Below are 24,876 nucleotides of genomic sequence, written 5' to 3' on the forward strand. Positions count from 1 at the left end.
TAACCTAAAATAACCCTAACCCTAACCCTACCCTGTGGTTCAAAGCCATAACCCTAACCCTAACCCTAACATCTGGCTAAAAGCCATAACCCTAACCCTAACCCCCTAACCCTACCCTGTGGTTCAAAGCCATAACCCTAACCCTAACCCTAACATCTGGTCTAAAAGCCATAATCCTAACCCTAACCCTAACCCTACCCTGTGGTTAAAAGCTGTAACCCTAACCCTAACCCTAACATCTGGCTAAATGCTGTAACCCTAACCCTAACCCTACCCTGTGGTTAAAAGCCATAACCCTAACCCTAACCCTACCCTGTGGTTCAAAGCCATAACCCTAACCCTAACCCTAACCCTAACATCTGGCTAAAAGCCATAACCCTAACCCCTAACCCTACCCCTGTTGGTTCAAAGCCATAACCCTAACCCCCTGTTAGCTAACCCTAACATCTGGCTAAAAGCCATAACCCTAACCCTAACCCTACCCTGTTGTTCAAAGCCATAACCCTAACCCTACCCTGTGGTTAAAAGCTGTAACCCTAACCCTAACCCTAACATCTGGCTAAATGCTGTAACCCTAACCCTAACCTCTGGCTAAAAGCCATAACCCTAACATCTGGCTAAACGCTGTAACCCTAACCCTAACATCTGGCTAAATGCCGTAACCCTAACCCTACCCTGTGGCTAAACATGGTTAAAAGCTGTAACCCTAGCCCTCAGCTACAAGTGGCCTCTGGTTAAAAATATTCACTTTCATACAATATTAAACAGACCATCAAAATATTCAGTGTTCAGAAACATTTATTTGAGTAAGATTTTATCAGTCCCACAGTGGGGAAATTCAGTGTCGCAACAGCAAAAATAGAAAAAAGGCGAGATCCAAAACAATTATAAACAATACGAACAGTATAAACAGGAAAATGTACCGTAATAGATTTGATCTGAGTACTAATGCTGTACTGTTATAACAAAATAATAGCAAAATACCAAAATGAAAAGATGGTTATTTTAAGATGTGTAAAATGTGTAAAAATGTCATAGTACAGTGAGACATCAAAAAATGTTGGTGTATTAAGGTGTCAAAAAAAGTCATAATATAGTATGGTATAAAAACATCAAAAAAATGTCAGAATAAGTATGTCATAAGAATATTTAGATTTACTGATCAGTTTCTGTGACTGGTAAGTGTTCTTGTTTCTGCAGGAGGAGAAGACGACAGCAGCTGAAGACCTGAAGTGGAAGAAAGAAAACAGAAGCGTTACAAAGCTGTTTATTAGATAAAACACCTCCACCATCTAACTGCTGTAAACAGTGCTGCTTTCCTGTCATTCAAGTGAAAACACTTTGTTTTTCTCTACCATCTCTAATGTAGGGCACATTTTCCATAAACTTTATTAAACATCTTTGAGAACATTCAACAGCTTATGATAAAACTATTTAATAATTGTATCACAAGCAGTTAAATTATCACAAGACGCTTTGTAAATATCTTCATCTTTAAAAAATGTGCTCATAACTACATTAACTCTGACCAGCTCTAAGTGTGTCCTTGTGGTCAAATGTCTGTCATTATCTTTGCTGTGATTTGTTAAATGTTGTCTGGAATAAAATCATCAAGTGTCTTTCTGAACTTTTGAGTTGCATTTCTCTATTTTGTACAAATCATTTTATCACATTTTATTTTAAGAAAAAATGTCATGATTCTCATGTTTTAATTTTTAGACTTATTTTAAACATTTTGAAAATATATTTTTGTAAGGTTTTATATTTATTTTTTTATGATTTTACACTCATTGTTCAAATGTAGTTTTTATGGTTTTTAAATTAATTTTTTATAAGTTTCATACTTATGTTTTAAATATATTTTTAAAGGTTTTAACTATATATTTAAAAGATTTATACTTGTTTAAGGTTTTGTACTTAACTTTTTATGGGATTAATACTGTTTAGACCATTTTTTTAAAGATTCTTAATTTTGTACAGGTTTCATGCTTTTACACTTTTTAAAAATCATTTTATTACTTTTAAAGTCTGTGTAAAGCAGTTATATTAATGCACTCTGAGTCAGTCACACCACAGAAAAATGTGCTAATAACCACCCGGCTAATGGTTGAATGGTTAAAAAACTGGCAAATATATAAAATTTGGTTTCAAAATCATGGAAAAATAAGGAGCTCTCTCCTCCTCCTCCCCTGAATTAAAAGGGTTTCTATTCTATTCTAAACTAAGGTTTGATATATTGTTTTACATATTTTTTAAACTGTTTTTTTGCAGCTACATTGTTGAAAAATATTAATTAATACTAATTACAACTGATCAAGTTACAACAGCTTTCATTTGTTGCTCTTTGTTCCAGACAGGTTTTTAAAGAGTCAAACTGCAGCTGAGATAATGAGAGAGTCAGACTGAAAAGAACAAACTAACACTGACCTTCTGGAAATGTCTTCACGTCTGTCTCTTCTCTCTGTGGTTTAATGGTTAAAGTTTGAATCCTGTGGAGAAAAACACAACAAACATTAATATAAAGATGAGACTTTTAACACATCAAAATAAAAGCACAGAGAGTTTCTGGATATTGAACTTCAAACTGTCAAAGACAGAGAAGTAAAGACACTAAATCTAATTAGCTTCTACACAAAGACAAAGAAGCTGCTCTGATTGAAGAACAGACTCCACCAGCTCCTGATATTCACACAGCAGCAGTGGATGGAAAATGTTTGTTTCTCCAAAGTCCGTTCAAATGAAAACTAAATTTGGTTGATAGAAGCCAAAATGAAGCAAAATGACAGAGTTTCTAGTCTGACACTGAACTGAATAAGTTCCTCACATATTTATGATTTACTGTACTAATGAAAAAGATAGAGAGAAAGGAGAGAGACAAAGAAAGAGAGGGAGAGAGAATGAGACACAGGGAGAAAGAGAGAAAGTGTGTGTGTGGGGGGGGGGGGGGGGGGGCTCTGTGTTGGACAGCTGATGTAAAGCTGTTTGTGAATTACCTGGAGGACTCGGTCCTGGTCTCAAAGAACTTCTTCACTGTACGAAGACTCTCTGTGATTGTGGATGAAATGATGAAACCTGGAGGAAATAAAAAGAGAAAAATACAACGTTCAATACGTTATGAACCTATTCCTTATCAACAGTTTAACCATGAAAACACAGAGAAATATTTAACATTACAGCTGAAGGGCTGGGCTGTTTACTGTCACATATGACAAGAAAAATCATCACATCTTTAAGAATCAATAACAATAAATATTGAAAAATAAACTAAATGATTATCTTACATCTTAAATTTCTATATTAACTATCAGGTCAGCTAATCACTGGAGGAATCGAGTATATTACTGTGAAATGCAGAATAAAAACTTTCACTTAAGTAAAGTTTGGAAAGCAGGGTTTTAACTTGTGGCATTTTTATTTATACTTCAGTTCACAGGTAGAAAATTAACCGACAACTATTCTGAGTTTTTAGAGATTATTATAACTAGTTCTATTTACAGACACAATCAGTTATTATCAGGATTATTATCACTGTTACTAACATCAATACTTCAGCTCATCAACACATGTTTTTCAGACTGAGTTCATCTTTAGGACACACACCTGTTTGGTTTGTCAGGTGAGAGCTGGTGTTTCTGTCCAGGCTGCAGCAGCTGAACCAGTAAACCTGGAAAACACAAGTACAACACCTGAAAATCACATTTTGAGTTTTAAGGTTGAATAAATTCACTATGATATTAGAACATAACTTTATTGATATCAAAGAGAAAAGCTGTTAGATAGTTTCAATTCATTCAATGAGGCCTCGGTGGATGATTCAGCTCCCAGTAAAAACCTCCTGAGCGATGAACACTGAAGGAATCCTGATCTAAAGACAAGCTGAGCATCTAAAAACAATGTGAGCTAAAGTTAGCGACAGCTCGGTCATCAGACAGCACGCCCTTATCAAACAGATTATCAACTCTGATCGTGAGACAATAACTCCTGTAAAGAGTATGAAGCATGACCTGGGATAGACTCAAAACTACAAAGACACAACACGATGCAAAACAACCACAAAGATGCTGACCATGAGTAGATGTAAAGCTGCTAGAGGCGCAAAACGATGCAATACCGCCACAAACAGACACAAAATGATCACATCGACACGATAATCCGCCATAAGCTGATTTAAAATAACCAAGATAGATGCTAATGCTAGCGCTCGCCTCTAATGCTAGAGCCAACACCCAGGTGTAAACCAGCTAGGTAGAGACGCAAACGATATAAAATGACCACAAATAGCCACAGACCGGTGACAACGACATAATAATATATAAACCACCGTTAAACCACCACAAACTGAGATTAAAATGACCAGGATGGAACATAAAATGACAAAGAGACGCAAAATGGCGGTGAAGAGAAAACAAATCCATACAGGGATTTATACAGGCTACCAAAAGCTCACTGTGTTATAACCCGTCCACGTTATGTGCCCACAGCTCATGTCAGGGGCGCCTTTGTCACAGAAAACACACTAACCACGCCATAAAATCGATTTAAAACATAAGAGCGACGGTAGAGGCTAATGCTAGGGCTAAAGCTAATGCTACCGTTCGCAGCTAATCAGTTAGCTCGTTAGCCTCACCTTAGCTTTACAGGTAGTGTTCAGGGTCCACCCTCACTGGTGTTCGGCAATAAGCTCCACAGCTTGGCGTACCGTCCAAACTTACTCGGCAGTGAAGTTTCTGAAATCGCTACCAAACCGAAGCGACGGTCCAAAGCTGTTTTTACTCCTGTTTTCACTCGTTTTTTTTCGACTTTGTTTCTCTGCTGCTCCGCTCTGTTGCTGCTTCTGCTCCCCCCACAGCAGCTCACGTTCAATGACGTCACACGCCAACCAACATCGACACACGAAACGCTGATTGGTTGGCTAACTCTGCTCCGCCTAGCAACCGCTACTGATTGGTCGAAATAGCTCTACACTGTAATAAAAATGTCTGCAAACAAAACCATAAAATTAAGGTTAAATATCCTGATAATTAAAAATTTACAGAAATTCGTGGTAAAGCTTTGGCAGAAAAACACTGTTATTTTACAGATTTTTCTAAATTATTACAAGCAAACATCTTCAGTGATTCAATTATGCTCATGGCTGTAAAATAACATTTTATATTAGAAAACACAATAAAAAGTATGTAAAAATAATATATACAACTGAGTAGATACAGGCAAACCAGTTCTTTATATAGGCAGATTTATTCTCATGTGATTTGCCAGTGTATTGTGAGTTCTGAGGGAATAGGTCTGGCCCTGTTTTCAGGTACAACAATCCAAACTGGAGAAAGTGATGAAGAGATGACAGTGAAACATCTGCAGAACATCCAGAGCAATAAACTGAATGGTAAGGAATAAAACTGCAGGTTTTATTAACTCCTGTTAAACTGGCTGATATTTAAATCAAGTTTAACTGAAATCTTGACCTAGCTGGCATCAGCCAGCAGGGGGCAACATCGGTACATACAGCGGGAGAAACTGCATTTTGTGCCTCCACCACCAGGGGTCGCTATAACATCAGGCCCCACCCAGCAGAGATACAGCACAGGGTACATCCATGCTCCTCACCTGTGACAAAACTCTGGGTTCCCGTCTGCTCATCCACTTCCTCAAATCCCTGCCCAGGTCCACCGATGAGTGTCCCCTCACCCAGACACAGAGTCCCTCCTGTTAATATCTGAAATGTTCTTTTTGAAAAGGAAGAGTTGAGTGTCCTCTCTTTGCAGAATCGTAGCTCAAGTCTTAAATCTTGAGTCTGAGTGAATATTTGCTGTAAACAGAGTAAATCAGTCCAGATCACAGCAGTTTAAAAATAAAGGCAGAGCAGGTTTTCAGTTTTTGTACAGATTTATTTTTTCATTTTCCAGAGTTGTTTCAAATAATCAAAATGACTTATAAACAGATAAATTATGGCTCTGATACACTGGGGAGAGAAGACGTCATTTGACCATCTCATCCTGGACTGAACCAAGTCTCCTTGGAGTGTACCAAGTCTGAATCCCCTTTAAGCTGAGAGAACTGTATCCTGCTTGTTGATGGACATTTCAGACAGTTAAAATTATTAGTTTTTATCATTTTTACCAAACTAATTCAAGATCCAGCAGCAATTTCCTAAAGAGGCTGGATGAGACGGTCGTCGGGTTTTTAAATCGGGAACAGTAGTTTCTCTTGGCAGGTCTAACATGGCCACAACGGATGATCATGGACGGTACTTAGCATTTCTCTCATCTGGCACTCTGCAGCAGGACAGACAGCAAAAACCTTACCCAGAATTCACCTGGTTTTCAGACATTCCTGCCACAGAAACCACAGACTAGTCCTTTAAGTCCAGTCCAGCTTTTTGCTGGGGGTTCAGACCAGGACACACACACACACACACACACACAGCGGCAACACTTTCAGGCAGTTTCTACATGTTTATGATCTTTGTATCTTTCACTCTGTGCAGCTGAGTGCATCAGTGTCTTGCTCAGAGGCACCTCGGCAGAGTTCAAATCTGTTTTCATCATGAGGAAGGTTGGTGGTCAAACTGTGATGATTCATTTATTTGCCAAAAATAAATAATCAGCTTTCAATATTCACTGTTGCCTCAAAATGTTGCCGGTGTATCGATGCCATCAGACTGGTACTGAAGTAGTCCTGCACCTTTGAAACAGTTTAAGGCCAGAGGTACATTAACACTACGTTAAAAAACAATTTAAAAAACTAAGAACAGAAGAAGCTTTGCGTATGCTTCGGGGTATTTACACGACAGATGTTTGTTTTGTTTTTTTCTGTGCTCCAGTGCAGAGCGAACAACCGTGGCTGTTGATGGAAACTTTAGCTCTTGCAGGATTTGAACCTGTGACAAGAAAAACTCTGTTCCTTCATTAATTGGATGGAGATGGAGAAAAAAATCCAAAACAAAAACTCAACTCTCCATATCCAGATCCAAAACAGGCAAAGTCATTTTCTGACACTGATCAGTTATAAAAACAGTGAGTCTGTAAACAAAAGTTGAAACAGATTGTTGTTGATTTTTTGTCAACGCAGTTTTTTTCTTTGTTTTTTTTTGCACATAAAATATACACCTTATGTTGAGAGGGTTCCTGGGATCTGACAGTCCTCCAGGCAGGAAACAGCTGCTGTACCACTGCAGCATTAATTCTCATTCTTCTGAAAATAGGATTAAGATACGATCTTTCCTATCGTACACAAGCATCCTTCAGGTATCGTCACTACACGTCTCATCGTGATTAGTTTTTTCTCTATCTTTAACGTACCGTATTAAAAAAGGTTGTTGACATGCACATTCTCTCCTCACAGACAGTGAAAGTCCCAGAGCTGCAGATGGACTGAGTTTGGACTGTGACTCTACGCTGAGCTGATGAAGGTGTGCGAGACGAGAACAGGACACGCTCCAGTTTCAGTTCTAAAGGTGGCGGTCAGGAAGAGGAGCGTAAAATAAAATGGATGAATTTATAGAGACAGAGAGAATGATATCATGGTTTTCTAAGTGTCTATCATGAGTCACAATATTACAGGAGTGCGATGCTACATGTATGGATTATTCCTAAATACAAATTTTGGATTAAAAACAAAAACTAGCTGCCTCTCTCCCTCGTCTCTGATCAGATCTCTCCTCTGTCAGCACCAGGAGTCTGACCCTGCAGGTCTCTGTAAACTGGGAGGACCAGTCAGGTTCTGTAACTCAGTGCAGGGCTGGCTGATAAAACGAAATAAAGTGACGATATCATTTTCTTTGATAGAAATATAATAACTGGTTGATAGAATGAATTTCCATGCTTTGGTTTGGTCACACTCTGACCATTAAGAAAGTTTAAAACCACAGTTAACGTTTCTCATGATGACTATCGATCTCAACTGATATGAAATATATTAAACGTTTGCTGCCGTATCACCCAGCTCTAACTGAGTTGACTTATTTTCCATATGCAAACGCTCATCTCCTGGAAAGACATCATGGAGTCAAACGTTGTTTTTGTGTCCAGACTCAGTCCATCAGTGGCTGTGGACGCCAGTGTTTCCTCATTATAACTCATGTTAATGTTCTGTAGCTCACACTGCAGACACGACACACTCCCAAACCTCAGCTCCTCCGCCTCAAAAACTACAGAAGGTAACGCTACAATCAACTGAATCAATATCCCAACACCCCCCCCCCGACACACACACACACACACACACACACACACACACAGGAAAGTTGAATTTAAAAAAATGATAAATGTAAATCAACAAATGCACTTATAGGAGATGATGAAATGAGTCCAACTGAAACCCACACATGAATCTCTCACACACAGTCTGCAGCAGAGGGTGCTGGTTGGCTGTTGTGGTCTGGGGCTTTAACAGACAAGGTAGAAAAAAACACACACTGATTTAAAAAAAAAAAAAAACTCCCATGAGTCTTTGGGCTCTCTCTCCCACGTCGGGTTTGTTCGTACCGGCTGAGGGCGGCTGCTGCCCTCCATCTTCCTGTCTGAGTCCAGTGGAGCGTCGAAAAAGAGAAATTACAGGAAGAAACTGCCCTTCTTTCTCCCTATGAGGGTGACGGAGGGGGGGGGGGCAAGCTGGGGGTCAAAGGTCACAGAATGATGGAGCGGTCGGTGCAAGTCACAAAAGATAAAGAAAAAAGATGGGAGAGAGAGACTGGTTATGTAGCAGCCATCAGCATCTCCCGAAAACAAAAAGAGAAGAAGAGAGGAGACGGAGGAAGGAGGGATGGTAGAGAGAGAGAGAGAGAGAGAGGAATAAACAGACAAAATAATGAGTGCAAGGCTAGCTAGCGGTTGTTCTTAGCCGCCTCCTTGGCAGCCAGAATGAGAGGAGTCAGGCTGGAGAGAGGCTTCGCCATCTTCAGAAACTGATGCTGAGAGAGGGGAGGGAGGGGGAGAGAGGAGGGGAGGAGGAGGAGGAGGGGAAGGACAGGAAGAGTGGGAAAGGGAACAAGGGAGGGAGGAGAGAGAGAGAAATGTTTCAGTTCACTGTACAGAGAATCTGAGGCCTGTACTACGACGAGTTGTCACATGTTCTGTAGAATCTGAATCTGTAATAAAAGACGTGAGGACTCTGACGCTGTATGAATGTGATGCTGTTGAACTTCAGTTTAACAGTAATTCCTCAGTGGACTTGTACCTGCAGCAGTTCTTTGGCCGACCCTCTCTTCTCCACGTCCATCTCCAGACAGCGGTTCAGGAAGTCTCTGAATATCGTCGACAGTTTCTCCGGGTTCTGCAGCTCTGGCGTCCCGTTGGTTGCTATGAGATACAGCGCCTAGGCAACGCACATCAACAGCGTGTTAGTCCACGGGAAGCCAGGTACACAAACACACGTTTAAAGCCGGCATGAGCAGGATTTGGAAATCTGTAACGTTGGTGCCACCTAGTGGTGATTTTTGACAACGACACCATGATTACTGCAGAGAAACACAACCACCCTTTGTGTTGGTATTTACTGTCATATTCTGTCACATTCAGAGGGAGCCTCTCTGTCTAACCTACAGTCTGTATTCTCATTAAACAGCCTCACCCTGAGTGGATTTTCATTCAGGTACGGCGGCTCGCCCTCCACCATCTCTATGGCCATGATGCCCAGGGACCAGATGTCCACTTTGGGGCCGTAGGCTTTACGGGTCACGACCTCCGGAGCCATCCAGTACGGAGTCCCGACCATGGTGCTGCGTTTACTCTGCTCCGGAGTGATCTGAGCGCAGAAGCCAAAGTCAGCTGGAGGGAGGAGAGAGGACAAGATTAGTCCACGTCTTCACGACGTCTGAAAGAAAACGATGAACTTTTATTCACCGACAATCTGTGACGTAATGAAACGTTTCCGCTGTGATCACTCTGACCAGTCAGAGCCTCCCCTGCTGGTCAACATCAGAAACTACAACAACAACCCTCAGCTACGAAGCTAGCAGCCACATATCCACTGTGAATAAAGATTCAGTCGATGAATAATGAAGTGATATGAGCTGTCGTGGACTGACTGAGTTTGACGGAGCCGTCCATGCCCAGCAGGATGTTGTCGCTCTTGATGTCTCGATGGATGACCTGGTTCGAGTGGAGGAACTCCAACGCCTGGAGACACTGCAGGGAGACAGAGAGAGAATATGAGTGAATGTGTTTCTGACGTGGTCTTTAAAGCCCAGAAAAGTAACTCCCTTCTTTTCGGAACGTCCCTTCAAACTCTGAAACCAAACATGGCGTCTCGTACCTCTCTGCACACAGCCGCTATCTGAGCTTCATCCATGCAGGTTTCCGTGACGACGTCGGTCAACGAGCCTCCGGCCAGGTACTCCATCACCACCCACAGCTCGTCACCCACCAGGTAACTATGGAAACATCAACAGATGCAAGTTTTCGTGTTAACAACAGACTGAAGAGACTGAAGGAAAAGTGCCTCACAGCCGTTACACTGTATGTTAAAGTTGTAGTCAGCAAAATACACAATCAGTCTAAATATAAAATAACTTCTGTAATGAATTTTGTACATTTGGCCTCAAATCCTCTAATGTAAATATCACATTTCATTCCCTTGTTTCTCTTGTTGAGTCAGAGTCCGACACTCTTTAATATTTAGATATAAAGTCTGAATATCTTCCATCCATTCCTTCTTCAGTCCAGGCTCCACTTCATCTCAGGAGAGCCTCGTTCCTGAAGTTCCTAAATTTAGAACAGGAGCTCAGTAAAAAGGCCTTTGAATGCTTTGCTTCTCTCAGATGGAGGAGGATCTGAAAACGGATCGACGGATTCCTTTGGCTGATTTTAAAGTTTTAATTGAGTCCTCCACTGCATGTTCAGCTTCTGCTCGGTGACGTTTTGTTTTTCTTGTAGAGTGGATTCGCTCTCTCCCCGTGTAAACAGAATGTAAATGAATTGAGTGAATGCAGCTCTGACATGTCACGGTCACAACATTGAACAGCTTGAAACGAATGCATTCTTCTGTCAGTCCTGTAAAACTCTCCACAAATCAGCGACGCTGAAAATGTTGTTTCCATGGGGATGACGGCGTTATCACCAGTCCTGCATGTGCCTGGATGTCTCTAAAGGAAAAACGGGTAACTACGGCAACCAGACACTCCCCTCCCTCACACACACACATCCAGCGGGTTGCCATGGCAACAGCAACATTGAACCGGATAACCTCTCAGACTCTACAGACTCGACAGCTCAGCTGTGCTTCCTCAGTAACATCTGGAATCCTGGAAACATCTGGAACATCACAGAGGGGTTTTTCCAGGTTTCCAGGAAACAGTCTGAGATCTGGTTTTTTAATGTAAGGTTTTAACGTCAGCTGTCCTCTCTCTGTGTGTCTAACCTGTCCAGGTAGTTGACGATGTTCGGGTTCTTGTTTTCCCTCATCACCAGAATCTCGTTGATGATCAGCTCTTTCTTCGGCTGCTGCTGCAGGTTCATCTGTTTAATGGCGACCTGAGAGAAAAGAGAAACATGTGACTTCACTGCAGGTTCAGACTGAGGGAAGAAGAGAAGGAGAGACGGGTTACGAAAAGAAAACGATAATGTGACGTGCGAGTAAAAGACAACAAGAGGATGAAGAGACAGACAGACAGACAGCACAGGTGGTGAGGAGGGGAATATCTAAATCCAGAGGCAGTCAAAGGTCGTTAGTCAGCGCCGTCTGACAGCCTTTAAAAACTGAGCACACAGACTAATCCTCCGAGAGTGAAACGGAGGAGGATTAGCCCGACACACGAGCTGAGCTCCTTAAAAATTAACCTGAAAGTCACAGTTATTGAAGCCAGACTTTAATCCAGTTACTGCCACAATGTTCTCACTGTGCAAACCCCAGCTGCACTTCCTGCTCCTCCCTCCGGTCGCTTTCCTTCTCCTCTTTGCCTCATTTTACCTGATTCAAGGCTCGAAACCCTGAATGAGCCTGAAGACGTTTCCTTTAAACTTCCTGTCGAGCCTTTAACATCAAGCATCTTCTCAGTTTGAGCTAAATTTCTTCAGTCAGGGAAATGAACTCACTTCAGCATCATGGTTTAATGAACTGTTAATTAACCTTTCAGCTAACATGAAGCCAAACTTTCTCTTTGACTTCAAGACGTTTAACTGGATTCTCACCCAGTCAGTATTTAAACTTGAGTAAAATCTGAATTACCACCTCTTGCTTTTATGCATCCAACAACCAGTCCAGATGCAGTTAGCATGTGAATTCTTCAGTCATGGCAAAAACAGTAACCTTTGACCTCCATCCACCAAAATCTAATCAGTTCATCCTTGAGTCTGAGTGAACATTTGTTCCAAATCTGGAGAAATTCCCTCAAAGTGTTACAGAGATATTAACACTAAAACACACTGTCGCCGGCGTGGAGGCTTAAAAACTAAATTAAATGAATATCGTGTCGACTGTTAAACATCATGGATGTTAAGAAGGGTTGAAGGAAAAACCTCTGAACCTGAATCTTGTCAAAAAGTTTATCTTTTGCAGGATTTTCAGCCGTTTTTTGCAGCATTAGCTCTGTGACAGAGCTAGCTGTTAGCTGACGGAGGACAGAGAGCGGAGGAATGTAGGAAGGAGGAAAAATATTGAGAATGATAAAAACGTACCTCCTGTCCTGTAGCGATGTCGATAGCCGTGTACACCGTCCCAGACGCCCTGAGACAGACAGGAGACAGTAAGCGTGAGGACAGCATTCAAATGGTGAACCAATCAGCAGCCACCGCAGATCTGTGACTTACCCCTGTCCGATCTTCTCGAAGCGCGTATATTTCTTCTTGGGGTCTCCAACACTCACGATCGTCCCTGAGTTTAAAGACAGAGAGAGGAAAAGCAAAAAGCCACTGAATGACTGATCACAACAAACAACAACCAGCTGGAGTCTGTAAGAAAATCAGGCCCCATGATCCACAGCTGAATCTGAATGGATAGAAGTCTTTCTATCCATCCTAATTCTACTCTATGTTCATCACACTCGATGCAGCATGCTGACTGGGAGAAAGAGCAGAGAGAGGACAGACGGAAAGGAAGATGGAGCAGAGAGAACGAGGGGATGAGACAAAAAATAAACAGGTCAGAAACAAAAGAAAGAAAGAAAGAAAGAAAGAAAGAGAGAAATCTCTGTCTGCAGTTCAGTAATCAGAGTCCACAGCAGGAAAGTGATTAGAGGACAAAACTTGGAGTCACTCTGAAACCGCAAGAGACCGGACGATGGAGAGAGAAGAGGACGACCAATCAGACGTGAGGATTGAACAGAGGGGGGCGGGGACAGTGAATATCAGGTCTGTCAATCAGAAAGACGGACAGACAGGCAGAATCCTGGTCTTACCAGCAGAGGGAGACCTGAGCACATCTGGACAGGCGTGGGGCATGGTTTAAAAAATATACAGGCTTTTTACTCATGGGTTACAAACACACAACAACACAGTTTAATATGCGGAGGAGGTTTTTAAAAATATCTGGGGTTCATGAAGAGTTTTTAAAAGTAAAAGTTTTAGTGATCCTGTTTTTTTTCTTCTGCATAAATTTCAGTTTATTATTTTCTGACTTCTCTCCAACAATTCTATTTGTTCAGTTTCTGCCTTTCGAGGTTTAAACAAAAAGTATTTTTGATAAACTTGAGAACCAGTGCATCACCAGGAGAAAGAGAATAAAATGATTTCTTCTCATTTTACATCTATATTACTTAACTCATTTCATTCTTTAAAGCAACAAACAGCAGTAATTAATTCTGTTGGTTCAATCTCTCGAGCCGAGCTCCGACTTTGTACTGAACTGAAACGCGGCCAAATGGTGCATTTTACCCACAATCCCCGGCTTCTGGAGCAGGAAGTGCTGTGGCTGTAACAAACACACCAACACTCCATTTAAAATTCTTGACATTTCCGTCAGTTTCCTGGACATCAGAGATGAGCGCTGGTTTTTTATAAGTGATCTACACCAGTAAACATTATGGCTTAATTCTGGTTTAAATCGAGGATTATCACAGAGACAAAGCCTTCCTGTAAATCCACATCTGGCTGACGTTAACTGCTGCAGTTAGAGCGTCAAGATGAGACTGTGGGTTTCCAGGGGTCTGAGCAAACCACTGAACACAAATCACATACTTTTAATAGCCGCGGTTCATTTCTGAGAAAACAAAACCATCTTCCTGTTAGCATCTGTTAGCTGTAGCGGTAAACACGGCTCTGTCGCTGAGAGTCAGGACAGGCTGCTCTGTCGGAGGGTGAAAACAACAGAGTGAAGTTTTTAACAGGAACATTTAAAGAGTGTGAGACGCTGCAGGCAGCTTCTTATGCAAGCAAGAAGTGATAATGTTGTTATGTTGTCTGAACAATGCTTTCTGACTCGGACTTGTTAAAAACTTAATAAAATACTGTTTAAAAAAAAACAAGAGAATATTTGCTGAGATAACCAGCGAGCCCAAAATAAATTCAGACCTGCTCTGTGAGAGAAAGAGTGCAGTGCAGAGAAAGACAATGTGATGAAACAGCCTGCCAAAAATAAGAGTGTAAATGAGACTAAAATTAGTACACGGAGACTCTGTCCTCACTGAACTGCAGCAGGCACAGACTGAAGATCTGAATCACATGATTACCTTTTATAGTCAGGCAGGACATACATTATTTAATGTTGATATTGTGTAATATCTCTATATAAATACTAAGTAAAGAAAGAAAAGGAGCTTTAGCTTGTTACAAGTCTGAGTCTAAGTGATCACAGCTCATTGGTTTTAATCTCCAAACCCAATAAAAGCTTTAACATTTATCAGCAGAGCAGCTTGGACTTTAAATGACCTCAGTCGTAGACAGTTTAACCTTTAACCAGGTGGAGTCACTGCTTCTCAATAGTCTGAGGTCCTGATGGTGTCTGCAGCCTCTGAATGTCACCACAGCAAACTCCTTCATGAACCTGGCTCTGTGCACAGAGGCAGGTTCATGCTGAAACAGAAAGCTGCCACAGTACTGGAACACTGTGAAACATCGCTGCAGCTCTAACACAAGCTCAAACCACGTCAACACCCCCAGATTTAAAGAACACACGAGGCGTTTTTGGACCGCAGGAACTCGCAGGACTCTCCCACTCAAAGGTCATTTTAAAAAGCTGTGCAGCCGTGTAAACACCTCCTCCTTTGTTTGGTGCATGTATGTATTCTGAACTGTTAGATGTTAAGCTACAGGTCTTGAGCCTCTGAGTGTGTGAACGAGCCTTACGTAGCTTCTCCAGGATCTCCTCGTCCGACATCTTCTTCTTCCTGGTTTTGTCCTGGGGACGGGGCAGGGAGGGCCCGGGGGCGGGGCTCGCACTGGGAGGGCTGCTGGGAGCTCCTTCTGTGGCGGGGGCGGGGGTGAGGGGGCGGGGGTGACGGTGGCGGCGGCGGCGGCGGCCGTCGGCAGGGTGATGGGGGAGGTCGCGGCATCTTTGGTCGGAGGAGGAGGGAGGGGCTCGATCACTGAGCGAGTGTATATCTGAAAGGATATTTATATATATTTACATCTGCATATATAATGAGCTGACTGTAAATACAGGCTGTCAACAGCCAGCCAGCCAGTAACAAACATACTCATGTTCAAGTGCAGATGAAGTAAAACTAACTGAGCTGTGAGACGTTCAAGTACCACTTCACTTTCAGACTGTTGGGATGGAAAGACAAAATATCACAGAGGCTCCAGAGTGAGTGAGTGTGTGTGTGTGTGTGTGTGTGTGTGTGTGTGTGTGTGTGTGTGTTTTATGGTGGGAGTTCCAGTCAGGTGCACTAGACTCGTCACCGAGGAAACGGTGGTGGCGCCATGGAAGCAGCCTGTCAACCGCCGACCTGTCTGACAGAGGAGCAACAATGTGTGTGTGTGTGTGTGTGAGAAAGAGGGAAGGACATAAAAAAGGAATGTGTGTGTGTGTGTGTGTGTGTGTGTGTGTGTGTGTGTGTGTGTGAGGAGAATATTGCGACATTGAACAGTTTATCGTCACTGTCAGTTCAAACTCTTTGGATAAAACTTTATTAAACCAAATAGTCGTTTTGTTGCTTCAGAGACAGCCGATCAATAACTACTCTGATAATCGATTAATCGATTTAAAGTCTGTATCTTCTCGACTGTGTGGATGTTAAAGTGTAAATCTTTAGGTTTGGGACCATTTGTCAAACAAAGGAAACACAATGAAGAAGCCACGTGTGATTCTGGAAACTGATTTTTTTTTACATTTTATGGACAAAGTGATCGATCAATAACGAGAAAAAACAAACAGCAAATTAACTTCTGATGAAAACACTGTGGTTCTCAGTGTGAGACCTGAGCTAAGATGCAGCCCTGTGAGAACTCCTCCTCCATGGAGGGTGTAACACTCAGGTTTTGCTGCCTGTTTTGGAGACGTGTTGATTCGTCTGTGTGGTCGTTCTGTGGGACGTAGTTTGTGCTCATATTGAACTGTAGTGCTTTATACAGGGAGGTGTTTCTGTCTGCCAGCCTCCACAATGACCACTTCAATCAACACTCACCCACAAAACCTGAACATTATAACCTTCATGAGGAGACGATGTATCAGACCCACTGTCTTTATTATTATTCAGCCATGAACGTCTGGACTGAACTGCTGTAGGTGTGTATCATGGAAAAAAACAAGAGCTGGCTGTTGGTGGAGAGAGTGAGGCCTCTTGTCAAATTAGTGTGTGTGTGTGTGTGTGTGTGAACTGACCTCCCAGAGAACAGAGAGCTTCTTTGAAAAACTGTTTCTAAATAAAAACCTCAGCTTTCCCCTGTGACTCTCTCTCTCTCTCTCTCTCTCTCTCTCTCTCTCTCTCTCTCTCTCACACACACACACACACACTCTGAAGTGTGTGTGGTCTTATTAGAGAGGTGAAGTGAGGCAGGAGACAGGTCCATTTAAAGATTAATGGGCATAAAGAGCGAAGCTACCTGGGCTTCAGTAAATGACTCCTGTGGGACAGAGCTGATGTTTAGAGAGCTACCTGTGTGTGTGTGTGTGTGTGTGTGTGTGTGTGTGTTGTGTGTGTGTGTGTGTGTGTGTGTGTGTGTGTTACTGTACGCTGTTTTTATCTGATGAACTTGAGGCACAAAACAAAACACACGTGTGTCTACGTATTTTAGGTCATGAGACTTCCTGCAGGAAATGGAAGTGTTTACCTGGACGGACAGGTGTGGCAGCAGTACGAGTGTGTGTGTGTGTGTGTGGTGTGTGTGTGTGTGTTCTTACGGATTTGGTGTGCTCTGGTCGGGGGGCGATCACCGGCGGCGGCTCGGCCTCATCCTCGTCCTCGTCCTCGGACACGGTTGCTATGGCGGGCGTCTCTGACACGGCCTTGGCGCTCTGCGTGACGTCACAGGGGGAGAGAGGGCGGAGCCTCAGTGACACCATCGTCACGTGAGCCAACAGCGACACGAGACCCATCATGCTACCGCTGCTACTCTCACTTCCTCTGCTGCCTCATCGTCTCTAGCTGCTTCTTCTCCGCTCGTCTTTCCTCCTCCCTTCTTTCTCGCCTCCCTCTCTGTCTTTCTGATTCCCTCCTCTCATCATCACTGTCGATGTCCGAGAGCTCTGGTCATGTCTGGCTCCTGATGCCACTAGTCACACATCCTCCTCTCTCTCCATCCCTCTCTTCCTCTCTCTCTCTCTCTCTCTCTCTCTCTGACAGTCTGATACTCGGCCGGTGGCCAAGCTGCAGAGACGGGGATGTAACGGTGAACGGAGGAAAAGATGCTGATTCACAATGCAGACACAGCGAGAGAGAGAGAGAGAGAGAGGAGAGAGAGGAGAGAGAGGAAGATGAGTGCATCTCAAGGAGTGGCATCCTCATCACTTCCTCCTCCTCCTTTATCCTCACCTTCATAGTTTGGTTTAAAGGCACCTTTCAGACACTTTCACTGCAGCAAAAACAAAAATAAGAATCCCTGAGTTTGGAGCTGTGTGTGTGTCCAGGTACGACACCTTTAAGTACTTTTTTCAGACACAGGAACATTTTGCTAAATGAAAATGTTTTGCAAATGAATAAAGTGTTAATAATGAACACAAACAAGACACACCTTCCACACCCTGCTGTGTTTCTACCTCGTCTCCTCCACTCCTCCTTTTAATCTTCTCGGCGTCTCTCCTCTCTCTCTCTTTCTCTCTTAATCCTTTCATTCCTCGCTCCCTGGACAAACTACAGCCAGGCTCCACTTCCCCTTCAACACAGTCTCCTCTCAAGTTTGTCCTCAAAAAAAAAAACTTTAAAGCTAAGAAAACAATGACTCCTCAACCCATCATTAGGTTTTATCAGCTGACATCTGTGGCTGACGTGTTGACAGACGTGATCTTACCGTTGTGGTGGAGGAGCTGTAGGCATCTGTGTTCTTATCTGGAGAGAAAAAACAGGGAGGCGTCTGATCATCGATCATAAACAGAGACAAGACTGTGACGTCTGTGATTACCTGAGGAGACACTGAGAGAGAGTGTGTGTGTGTGTGTGTACCTGTGAAGCTCATGTATTTCTGGCTGTTGGCCGTTTCCTTTGAGTCGTAGAACTTTAAGACGTCGAGGACGGCCTGAGGGTTCTTCTTCTGCTCCAGCTTGGTGATGTTGGACGTCTGCAGGAGCCGGGCCCACTGCTCCGGCATGCCCTACACACACACACACACACACACACACACACACACACACACACACACACACACACACACACACACACACAGGCTTGGTAAAGAGTCCTAAACAAGGCCGTCTTGTCATATTTGTCATATAACTGGGTCACATCTTGTTTTCCAGCTCTCTCTCTTCTCGTCTGTTGGGTCAGTCCATCACACACACTCCTCCACTTCCTGCTCCATCACTCCACTTCAGGTCTCATCTTTCCTTAATGTTAAACCATCCATCCATCCATCATCCACCCATCCATCATCCACCCATCCCCATCCATCATCCACCCATCCATCATCCACCCATCCATCCATCCATCCATCCATCATCCATCCATCCTCTCTGTAAACAGCTCTACTGTGGTTTACTCACTGAGTTACATTGAGGTTGTGTTGATTTGAGTAAAAATGACAAATGTGTGTGAAGAAGCAGGAGCTATGTCCCAGATTACAGAGCGGAGTAGCTCACACACACACACACACACACACACACACACACACACACACGGTTTAACTCGCAGCTAAAAGAGCCTGGTCAGGCGGATCGGAGTCAGCTAAACAAGGCGTCTTTGTCTAATGTCATTACTTAAAAAGGTTCATTTGCCAAGTGTGTGTGTATCAAACACGCAGACACACACACTTGCACGCAACATTGAACATGGGTCCTTTGGTGAGCAATTAAAAAGTGATGCTAACACACAAACACACACCTCAGACACACACTGCAGTTGCTTTCAGTAAATTTAGGGAGTGTTACCACACATAGGCGAACAAACACACAACAACAACACACACACACACACACACACTTACAGTGAACTCTCCGGTAACAGCATCAAAGCCGACATGGATGGTGTGTTCGAAATCAGACGGCAGAGAAATCTCAGGACGCTCCTTCTTCTTATAGGCTGAAAGAAAAAACAACAGGAAATCTAAACACAGTAATAAACAGAACATGGAGTTTACAAGTCAGATTACACTTGTTAAAGTGTTATTATACATATATATATATATTATATAAACTAGCTTTCAACCTTAGGGAGAAAGAACTGTACAAGAATGAATATTTCTGAGTGGAAAACAAAAGGATTTCTGTCTCTAACTTTGCATTTAAAGGCTGAAGAAGCTGCAACAAGGCAAAAATTAAACCAAGAAAATCCTAAATGCAACTTTAAAATAACTCCCTTGAAGAGGAGGTGCTCTGAAAATAAGTCAAATAAAGAGGAGAACACAGAGAGAGTGAGGAGACAGAGGCAGAGATGCAGACAAAGACTGAAGGAGAGACACCATATGTTGGAAACGAGGTGATCCTCGGGGAAATCATAACTCCAGACAGCAGAGCCCCGCGAGACGACTCACAATGATGCAGGACCACCAGCTTCACGCAAAGCATCATGGGTAATCTGTGGCTGCCTGTGGAAGCGTACAGAGAGGTCGTCCGGAGACGCACTGCAGCTCGTCTCAGTGGAAAATATCTCGACAGAGAACCAGCAGCTGGTCGCGGCGACAGAAGGGTGGACGCTTGTCGATTCAGTGGTTTTAACAACAACAGACTGGTATCTCCACCCACACTCCCCTTCCATCCATATACATTAAAAACATAGCTAGCAGGCAGTTAGCGTAGCTTAGCATAAAGACTGGACGCAGGGGGAAACTGCTAGCTCTCCTGTCGGGGCGGTTCGGCCATTTTAAGACAAGACTCGGTTGTTAAGTTAACAGCCTGCAGGGATGGCTTCTATCTGAGCAGCAGCAGCAGAAAGTGTGTGTGTGTGTGTGTGTGTGTGTGTGTGTGAGCAGATGCATGTACAGTATTGTGTAAAGTAGGCCAGACATGTGATGTGAGACGTGTACAATGAAGCTGTTTTCACAGAGCTGGACTGAAGGTCAGGTGACACACACCAACAACAGTTAACACTGGGCTGTTTGAGAGTTTCCTCTGCTGCTCAACATGGTTTCCTCCTCAGGTGGAGGTGACGACCATCTCTCCTGCAGCCAACCGTCCTTTTTACTGAGGAAGGTTCCTGACCGAGTGAAACGACCCTGAAGCACCTGAGTGTCAGCCATGATCAGAGCTGGTCCAGGTCTCTACATGTCCAGGAGCTTCCTGTCTTATCTCCTTTAGCAGAGGAGACACTGGACCTTCCTTTACTTTATGCCGTCCCACAATTCCTTGCAGCAGCAGCGTTTAAAGCGACGCACGGCGGCAGATCCACGAACATGTAGAGGCAGCAGAGCTTCTGTTTTATGTTTGTGACTCTGAAAGCTTCTTAAAATCCTAAAAATCTCTAGGTAACAAACGTAAAGTGAGTTTGTCACTGTGCGTCTTCTCTGTGTTATAAATAAAGATTCTCTTTTCCTAATTCCTCATGAATTCTCCTTCTTCTTCGTCCTCATGACGTCTTCCATTGAGGTTTAATTTCCTGCTGCTGCTGCTTCACATTAAAAGTGCTGGAAAACAGTGGGGGGCTTTTATTGTGAAGCAGTAACAGGAAACACAGTGTTTTTGGGAATAAGGTCAGGTGTGTGCTTCTCTCAGGTTCTCTGAAGCTAACGCTAACTCTGAATGTGCCTCTGTTAGTTAGACGTGTCCTAAACAGGCCACCGTACAGACTCAACTCACTCTTATCGCCTCCTCCGGTCAGGATGAATCGGATCGAGCGATCTTTCTTCTTCTTGTCCTCCGGGTTCGGTGGGAGGGGCTTGGAGCCGTGGTTGAGGGGGGCGGGGTCCTTGTTGCAGGAGCCGATCATGGTGCTGGTGTTCCTCATGGGCGGAGCTGGGGGCTTGTCCTCGACCTCCCCATTATCAGACATCTTCGGCTAAGGCTGCAGACGGCCGCTCCTGCACAAAGACACAGAGACAGCGATGATCAATTAACTGATCGATTAATCTCAGCTCCACTGGAGACGAACTAGAGCAAGAGGCAGGACGGAAAGAAAGAAAGAAAGAAAGAAAGAAAGAAAGATGAGTTTCCATTTGGTCTGTTTGATCTATGCTGACTAAACCATGGTGTGTGTGTTCAGCCTCACACACACACACACACACACACCTCTTTGTGTAAGCAGAACCTGAAGTGAGCACACACAGCTGAGAGGCAAAGAGGGAGATTTTAATGACTGGTTTTGCCACAGCAGCCTCACACACAGACCACAAGTTAACCTGAGAGTTTACACACACACACACACACACACACACACACACACACAGTGGGGATGTTGAAGATTCATCTGTGATAAATTAATCCCCGTTAAGAACTATATTTATCATCAGTAGTTAAAGTGTGTTTTCAGCAGCTACATTAGAAACACTGAAGCCTCCACCCTGGACACACTTTATTACTCAGGGACAGCCCCTGGTCTGTTATATTCTATTAATCAATAAAGTCAATCACAGAGTCAAAGATCACCAACAGAACTTATGCAACTCTCCACTCACTGTGTGTCTCCTCAGAGAAGGAAAGTTTCTAACGTCAGAGATAAAAACAGTGATTTTACAGATGAGTGACTTTCAGTGTTCACATCTTTTATATAAGTAAAAAGCAGCACACAGTAAGTACAGAAATTAAGTTTTACAGTGAAGCCAGAAAGAAATAACGAGCATTTTAATCGCCAAATTCAAGATTCACCTCAGAGTTTCAGCCTCTAACGATCAGTTTGAAAACACTCTTACCTTCAACAAAGACAGAAAAACGTGTTTACAGCTTCAACTGGATCCACACACACACAACACAAACCAGAACTCACTCTGTACGAGGAGGAAACGCTGGATCCTTGAAGTGAAGGAGAGTGACTGAGAGCATGAGGCTCCATCTGCCTTTTGACCAACCCTGCCTCCCATAGGCTGTGATGTCACAGTGTGATGTCACCAGGTGAGTCACAGGAGGAAGTGGGAAATGTGGCAAACACACACAGTCACACACACGCACACAGAAACTCTGACATGGCAGCAGGAAAACTAAAACCAACGCACAAAGACACACACAGCTGGTTATTGTTTCGTGAAGAGGCGGCCTGTGTTTACAGGTGAAATCAGTGTTTGGAGAGAGGTGACAGTCTCTTTGTTGTCTGTTGATCTAAAACACACATTCACACTCAAACACAAACACACACATGTCCTCAGACGGCGGGGATGAGACAGCAGAGGTCTCATATTTCAGACGGCCCCGTCAGTTTCAGCAGAGTCCTGTTATCAAACAAACCCACACAGACACACACTAATTAATCTTCAGCAGTCACAGGGTTTCCCCAACCACAGTCACAAACTCATCAATTATTGGTCATAACAAAATCAATGTTAGCATCAAAGATCCAGTGTCAGTCGGCTGTAACGGGGGCGATGATCTTAGTGATTTAGCGCTATAAAAGTCGGAGTGGTGTTTACAGAGCCGTGAAGGTAAAACACTTAAAAACAAAGATTCATTTGTTTGACTAATTAACTCCAAAACACACTTCAGTGGATGAATAAGTGGCTGTGACAGCAGGATGAGACATCGAAAATACTTTACAGGAAAAAGAGAAGAGAGAGGTTTTGATACAAACATCCTGGAAAATGTTTTTATATGAAAAAAATAAATAAAGACAGAGACACAGGATAAGAGCTCAGTTACTGTCTCTTTAAGAAATACGACATAACAAAACGTGACGTCACAACGAAAGACAAGAAACACAACGAGGCTACGTGACGCTAATGCTAATGCTAATGCTAACGGTGAGAATCAGGCTGCGACTAACTTTAGACTTTAAAATGTAAAAAGTGTCAGTCTGAAAGAACGACAACACAACACACACACACACACACACACACACACAGGGTTTGTTTACTGTGTGCACAGACACACACACACACACACACACACACACAGTATATTCAGTGTGTTTATTTATGACTGTAAGTGTGTGTGTCTCTCTGAGTGATGAGAAAATATCACAGTGTCAGACCTTATATGATATCTAGAATTACAACACACACACACACACACACACACACACACACACAGAGGATGATTACAGTGTGCCCCGGTGTTGGAGCTGTCATGGCCGACCCATCCATCTCTCCACCCGACGACTCTCTCGCTCCTCTTCTCCTCTTTTTAATCTTTACTCTGTCACTTCATCCATCTCCCTCTCTCTCTCTCTCTCTGAACAGCTCAGTTTCCAGAAGTTTGGCCTCCATGTTTTCCTTTTCCTCTCCACCTACACCTCCTCTGCTTCCTCCTCGTCTTTTACCTCCGCTCCTCATCACGGTGAATCACGCCTGGTCAGCTCCTCTGACCCACATTACTCTGAATGTGGAGCCAGATAAACCCAGACGCCCCGGAGCTGTGAATCTATTAGTTATTTAAATCAGTCAGAGTTTACAGACAAGAAGCTCTGCTCTGCTCTTTGTTAATAAGAGAGAGAGAGAGAGTTGCACCTGCACATTTTTAACATTTACACACCATAACACAGCTCTGCTTTAAAATGAAGGTATCACTGCCTCCAGCTGCAGTTAGTTATCACATGAAGTTCTGACCTTTGACCTTTGGGGAATGGGATGGAGGTGGTGATAATTCTGTGTGTTTCCCGTTTTTACATTACAGTCATCTGATTCAATAATTACAGTAACAATATTGATCTGTGCAGCTTTAAAACGGAGAATCACTTAGTTCCTATTTTCTTCTTCATCGCAGCAGCAGCAGCCTTCAAAACCTGACACCAGTCTGTGGACGAACACATTTTAATACACAGGTAAATAAAACCTATTTACCTGCACTCCCACCTCCACCACTCTCTCTCTCTGTTATCCATCAACCTCGCTCGCTCTGTATTTTACTTGCAAAAACACAAGATAACAGCAGCAACAGGAGATAAGATTTATAAACACACATCTGTACAGACGCTTACATTATGCACACACACTCACACACACACACTCGCAAGAGATCGGTGCAATTAAGTGTCAGCACTTCCTGGAAACGCCGTGTCAGCCTCTGCAGCCACTTTACTGGAAGAAGACTTCACACACACACACAGAAGCATCCATGCGTACACTAATCCTCTTCGACACGTACATGTACACACAACAGTGCACGTCACTGCATTTTAAACACAGCACAGTCTCCTGCGCTCGCTCGCTTTATTCCCACTGTCACTGCAAAAATTCACTAGAAAGAAAATCTGACATTCTTGTCTCGTTGGTTTAGATGCTGCAGAGTCACCGTCACCTGCAACAGGCCGACGGTCTGATTAGTTTAGCCTTGTTTTAC

At 43.3% G+C, this 24,876-nt stretch overlaps 1 protein-coding gene and 1 long non-coding RNA gene across 2 annotated transcripts; both read right to left on the bottom strand.

Moving 5' to 3' along the window:
* Positions 1-780: 780 nt before the first annotated feature.
* Positions 781-4,851, bottom strand: LOC127139024 (uncharacterized). Its single transcript, XR_007808847.1, has 5 exons — positions 4,628-4,851; positions 3,601-3,664; positions 2,994-3,072; positions 2,428-2,489; positions 781-1,227 (listed from the first exon to the last, which is right to left on the bottom strand). It is a non-coding gene; the product is annotated as an uncharacterized LOC127139024 (long non-coding RNA).
* A 3,059-nt stretch (positions 4,852-7,910) lies between these two features.
* pak1 (p21 protein (Cdc42/Rac)-activated kinase 1) lies at positions 7,911-22,458 on the bottom strand. Its single transcript, XM_051078983.1, is given in 16 exon segments — positions 7,911-8,908; positions 9,175-9,312; positions 9,568-9,764; positions 10,025-10,124; positions 10,252-10,369; positions 11,356-11,468; positions 12,612-12,660; positions 12,744-12,807; positions 15,216-15,353; positions 15,356-15,470; positions 17,212-17,325; positions 18,318-18,355; positions 18,470-18,617; positions 19,446-19,540; positions 21,253-21,473; positions 22,376-22,458. Coding segments are annotated over 15 exon segments (1,707 nt in total). The 5' UTR covers positions 21,446-21,473; positions 22,376-22,458; the 3' UTR covers positions 7,911-8,821.
* Between the last annotated feature and the right edge of the window lie 2,418 nt (positions 22,459-24,876).

This window comes from Lates calcarifer, linkage group LG21 (assembly GCF_001640805.2).
Source record: "Lates calcarifer isolate ASB-BC8 linkage group LG21, TLL_Latcal_v3, whole genome shotgun sequence".
Taxonomy (NCBI): domain Eukaryota; kingdom Metazoa; phylum Chordata; class Actinopteri; family Centropomidae; genus Lates; species Lates calcarifer.